The sequence below is a fragment of the Octodon degus genome, unplaced genomic scaffold (assembly GCF_000260255.1).
Source record: "Octodon degus isolate 3935 unplaced genomic scaffold, OctDeg1.0 scaffold00015, whole genome shotgun sequence".
Lineage (NCBI taxonomy): Eukaryota > Metazoa > Chordata > Mammalia > Rodentia > Octodontidae > Octodon > Octodon degus.
Window position 1 is genome coordinate 10,091,088 of NW_004524591.1, and position 5,985 is coordinate 10,097,072.

Consider the following 5,985-nt stretch of genomic DNA (forward strand, 5'->3'; position numbering starts at 1 on the left):
TTGTGATCATTCTGCATGCCGAACGTGCACAAATGAAGGAATCCTCTGTGCCTTCATTTACTGATGTAGAGAGTGAGGAAACCAACAATTCCCTGAGTTCTATGAAAGAAATGAATGACTGGACTAAAATCATTTCCAGTATAAGGAAATCACTGAATAAATGTTAGAACCTATTATTGTGTTTTGACTTTTACCATGATTAAAAAATGATGGTGGTGGAAGGCCAGCCAGATAGCTCAGCTGATTAAAGCACTTGTTTGGGCACACACAGGGACTGGGGTTTGATCCCCAGCCTGCCATGCCAGCCCTGCCCCCGGGGAGTGCTGAGACAAGGTTGAGACTGGGCATGGTGGTGCACACCTGTGATCCCAGCTCTTGGGAGTCTGAAAACAGGAGATAACTATGAGTCCAATCTGTGTAGTGAGACCCTATAGATCCTTTACTAAATAAAAAAAAAAAAAAAAAGAAAGAAAGAAAGAAAGAAAGAAAGAAAAAAAAAAAAAAAAAAAAAAAGATGATAGTGGCTATGAAGTGGTGTAAAAACATGATACAAAAAAGTCAATTAATTAAAAATATGATACATAAAAAGATGACACATGAGCTGGGGAGATAGCCCGGCAGTCTAAGCGCCTGCCTGGCAAGCACAATGACCCAGGTTCGATGCCTGGTACCGCATGCCATTGCCGGCCCCAGAACCCCAGGCTTATCAAGCCTGCCCTAAAATCAGACATGGTGGTGTACACCTGTAATTCTAGTGCTGGGGAAGCAGAGACAGGAGGATCACTACAAGTCTGAGCTGCATAGCGAGACCCTGCACCAAAAAATTAAAAATTAAAAACAAATTTAAAAATAAAGGAAGGTCACATTGTTGTTTTACACTAATATTTTTCCAGTAACAATTTCAGACTTGCTCAGAGACCACCTATGTAAACATCACTATACCTTCCAATTTATTTTATTTAGATTTTTAAAACATTTACTTCCTCACATAGCAAGATTTAAAAGTTGTGTATAGAAATTTAGGTCATTTAGAAATGCAATATTTCAAAATAATGGCATGATTTTTTTTTCTAAGCCACTTTATCAAAATTTAGATTAAATTGTTAGTTGCATTGCTCCATAAAACACATTAGAGCCTATCAGATTATTAAAGAATAAATGATGTCTATTCCTCCTCACAGGAATTGTATGCAATGCCTGAACCCCCACAATCTGTCCCAAGCTATCCTTGCGCAGTGTAAAACCTCGTGTGCTCTCGTGGATCAGCGATACGTTGACCAGACATCAGGTGAGCCTGACATTCACGCTCCAAGCGTACAGGATGTGTTAGGACCACGCTCTGTAAAAGGCCCTAAAGGAAGGCTTAATGGCTTTGATTCGGGTTTTGCTTTGAAGCTCTGTTTTACCTTTTACACAGCTTTGTTGAGGTTTCATAGACGCACAAAAGCCGCACTGTTCATCTATGCAGTTGAGTGCCTTTATAGTTTATTTGTTTGAATGAATTCTTGACTAGTTAGGTTTCCTTCCTCCTCTTTACAGCTGTCTTTCCATGCTAAGCACCTCTATGGAGAGGCCCCTGATGACCTGCCTAGAAAGGCCTCAGAGAAGCCCAAAGTATGGGCTCCCCATGTAGATGCATTTCCCTTGGAGAGGGAGGCTCTGTGGAGCCACCGTTTGCCTACACGACCCAAACTTGCCTCTGGTTCTGACAGTCCTTATATTGAATCCATATTTGCTCTCATATTTCAATATTTGCTTCCTACTTCAGGTGAGGCCGTAAAGTTCTAAGCAACAATGGTGTGCTTTTACAATATAGGTAACTTCAAAAGAGCGTTCCTGAACTTCTCGTTCTCATATAAATAGAGCTCAGGGTGAATAGAACTGTGTCATAATGGAAAGGACTGGAACTTTTCATCTGAGGACCTTGGCCTAAAGCCCTTAGAATTATTAGTTAGGAAATACTGCCCTCCTACAAATTTCCCTAAGCATCAGTTTCCTCATCTCTGAAAGAAAACAGTACCAAAGGCAGTAAACGAGGCTGCAGAGAAGAACAAGCTTTCTCTCGAGCTTTGCTTTCTTTCTCTTTCACATCTACATGAATCTTAGCCCCTAATGAATTTGGCTCTCAAAAGAGCCCCATGTGCTGCCAGCTGGGCCTACAGCAGTCCCTCCAGAAAGCCAACTGCCTTCCTAATAAATAGGGCCCTCATGATGAACATGTCATTTATTATGTTGGGTAAGCATTACTGTGACTTAAGTGTTGTTACAAATAGTGTTCCCTTAAATCTCTAGAAAAAGCCCTGACCTGACCTAAACTAAGAAAAGCATGGGTCAGGGATAAATGTTCACCAATCCGTGACAGCGTTTTAAGATGAATGCAGATTTAAGCCCTGCAACTGTCCTCTGCTTTAACTTGTGAGAAATACATCTGAAATATCTCAATAGCTAGAGGACTTTCCCCTCTCCCCCATTTGACAACCACTGTGCAAGAAGAGGGAAAGGGCATTTCTTCGGCACCTCTGTTATCTACCCACTCAGGAACACTTAAAGGGGCTTTCATTCTCGCTGGCTAAGCTTCTACCTGGACAAGAGCCAGAAAGGCACGTGCCCTTAGGAGAAGCTGCCTTAGCACCAAGGGGCCTGAATCAGCCGAGGAAAATCACGGTGTGTCCACACACATGGCCACAGGGTCATTAATTGGAAGGTGACTGTGCAGAGTTCAAAGGCCTCCTTTTGAACACAGCATCTTGGATTCTGTCTCCCTGAGATTTGTAACAATGGAAACTTGTATCTGAGTCTCGCATTTCCATATTAATAAATAGCCCAAGAGTCTGCCTTTGACCTTCTTTTGAAAGTCCCTTATTGACCTTAAAAAGGTGAGCTCTGTGGAACAGGACCCCTTGCCCCTGTCACTGAGTCCTTTCCCTCCTCAAAAGCATATTTGGCTGTCACTACAAATCCAGACCCACAGCACCTCTGACTGGATCATGCACTGTTCCCAGCCTTGACAAGTCCTCTCAGTCTCCAGGGAGACCAACGTTACAATGAAGTTCCCAAAGTCCGCTGAATGGGCAGAGGAACACATGCTTCTTTAGGTCAGGAAGTGATTGGGCAAATTTGGGGCAGCTGTGTTCTGTGGAATACTTGCTATTATGCAAGGCTATTCCTCTTAGAGTAGAGTGATACCTCTGGCAACAACAGAGCCTGCATATTTTCCAGCGAGAGCTTGCCAAAGGACTGGTGCTAACACAGAGAGCTAACATGCTCCTCCTCTTAACACAACATTGTTTTTCCAGCTAGTAATTACTTGTTTTTGGAAAAATACATAATTAATCTTAGAAGCACATAGATTTGGCTAAGAGAACTAAAGTGTAGACTAATAAAAAAAGAGATCTGTGTATTGTCCCAACTGGACACTCCTATTTCCTGCAGAAGCCATGTGTGGTAGTGGTGAATTCTTATGTTGCAGTTTCAGAGGAAATATTTGTTCATCTATTAGAGTGATAACTGCTTTTAGCTTCTGCAGCTGGTTACTCTATTTTCCATTACTGGTGTGAAGCAGATGAAGAGACAGCATCACAGTCAATACATATGCTAATGCCCAGAGTTATTAAATAGTTTTTTTAAATCCTATTTTCCGCGTAATGCTCAACAGTACACGGCACAAGAAACAGGCCTTACTCTATTATGGATAAAATTATATTTGAATAAAGAACTTAGACATACTCCAACTGATACAATTATAGGATCAAACTGAAAAAATAATGCTATTAAATACTCTAATTCTAGCTATTTTCCAAAGGAAGGTTATATATGGAAAATATTTTAATGATATTGTGCAATAAAGATTAGTCTTCTATTTTGAAACTACAGATTTGTAAATTGAAACGTGAATGTAATTTACTCGATGGAATCCTTTGACTTTATTCATTTTGATTTTTAAATATGTTTGTCTTGTTTTACTGCAGAATGTTTATCCAGCCCAAGTTACTTAAGAATATTCTTTATCATATTCATAGTCACTTTTTTGATCGGATTGCTTAAAGTCCTGATCATAAGGCAGGTGATCCTACAGTGGAACAGTAGTAAAGTCAAGTCCTCGTCAGATTACAGACCATCCAGCTCAAAAAAGGTCAGTGAATTCCAAAAAAGGATTCCTACCAGTGTGTTAGTGTCTAGCAGTATTTTGGCCTTGAATTAATAATAATATTTCTTCTCCATCAAGGATAAATTGATTCTGCAGAGTGTTTGCACAAGAGCCGTCACCTACCGACGTGAGAAGCCTGAACAAATAAAAATGGATATCAACAAATTAAACGCTCATGAGACTTTCAGGTGCAACTTCTAAAAGAAACCTTTAAAAATACTTTGTGAGAAACTGGATTTTTAAATAATCGCTCCTAAAAAATATTAAGCATAAAAGTCACAGGAGGAAACAAATCGTTCAAGGTCGCGCCCATGGCTGGTTGTATATTTGAGTGCAGATCGACACGCATCCTCATTGCCGTGTGACTCTCATAGCTGCTGAATTATTCTGAGAAAAAAAAAATGTGTCTTACTACTGTTTGGAGACTAGTGTCATGTAGCACTTTACTGTAATATATAACTTATTTAGATCAGCATAGAATGTAGGTCATCTGAAGGGCACTGATTACACTTTACAGGTACCTGCCATTCCCGCGCTTCCCGGAGGGACACAATGTTCTCGGCCAGGTTAGTACTGTGTCACTGCACGGGTGCAGCAGCAATCCCTGCCCTGAACACGTGGCTGAAAAAATAGCCCGGCGGTTACGTATGAGAATTGCCAAACCCTTCAACTACTGGCTGTGATTAGCCAAGAACGCTGGACTCGCTCGTTCAGGGGTTGACCAGATGATATCTTCATGTTAAGGGATATTGCTTGTGAAAGTATGTGGTTTGATGCATGTGTTTATGTGTTCTTCTTACAAAATGGATGCTAATTCCAACAATCTCTCCTCTTTGCATTTATACTTTGTCTTCCTTCCTTTCAGGATAAGTTTATATATGTCACAGATGACTGGATTAAATAAGTGCTAAGGTACTACTGCCATAAACCTGTAATACAATGTCACTTTATTAGAATAACTGGTGTTACACATTGAATGTTATCAAAGGACACTGTAAAGTATCATCCAAACCTGAAGAGCTTTGGTATTATAGATGTGGTATGTTCTTACCTGGTAAACTGGATGGATTATTTCATCATTTCATGAGTCTGATATGTAAATTGAAATTTACAAGACAGGAAGAAACTGCCTCAAGTACAGTCTCCCACCTGTGAATGAGTTTCCTAAGATTTGCTCCAAGGATCAGTGCAACCTAAAGATATTCTTTCTCTGCACTTACCCTATCCTGACCTATCAGATTTCATAAAAGTGTAACATTGAAGAAGGAAAGGTGATGCCTAGAAATAAGCTGGTTTTCCCTTACAGGAGAACTGAAGCTTAGTACATTGAAATGATTCTCAAAGAAATAGGTGATGAAATGGCAGCATTAGGTTAAGCATTTATGTCTTCTGATTGCAAGCCAGTACTCACTGCACCATAGCATGCTACCTCTCGAATCTTTACAGGACTCAGTTGGCAAAATTTTTGAACGTGATTTGCTGAAGTTGTAAGTAAATGTGTATGAGAAAATTTCAAAGCAAAGTAGAGAAGAACAATCCAAACTAAACTGTCTGTAATTGACTTCAAATCTTTTCTGCTCATTAGCAGCACAGCATAACACAGGGTAATCTCTTCACACTGTGCCCTATGAACAGCACCCCCTGGGGTTGTGCTCTGCTCAATTCCAGACTTTGCTAGGAAGTCATGTGAACCCTAATTTCTCGAAAGAAGACTTCCTCTACCACACCCCTAAAGACCTATTCAGGATGAGTTTATTGACTAACAATGCAGCGGTCTTGTGTGAAGCACAGTTTTATGTAAGGCAGCAAAGGAAATTATTTTACATTTCTTCTTAAAA

General features: G+C 40.2%; 1 protein-coding gene across 1 annotated transcript in view; it reads left to right on the plus strand.

The window, feature by feature from the left end:
• Itgb8 (integrin subunit beta 8) overlaps nucleotides 1-5,324 on the plus strand; it is a 95,955-nt gene extending 90,631 nt beyond the window's left edge. The window contains exons 12-14 of the mRNA XM_004626453.2: nucleotides 1,182-1,288; nucleotides 3,969-4,132; nucleotides 4,226-5,324. Of these exons, the coding sequence (XP_004626510.1) occupies nucleotides 1,182-1,288; nucleotides 3,969-4,132; nucleotides 4,226-4,348 (394 nt within the window). The 3' untranslated portion in view covers nucleotides 4,349-5,324. The remainder of the gene's footprint in view (nucleotides 1-1,181; nucleotides 1,289-3,968; nucleotides 4,133-4,225) is intronic.
• The last annotated feature ends 661 nt before the right edge of the window (nucleotides 5,325-5,985 follow it).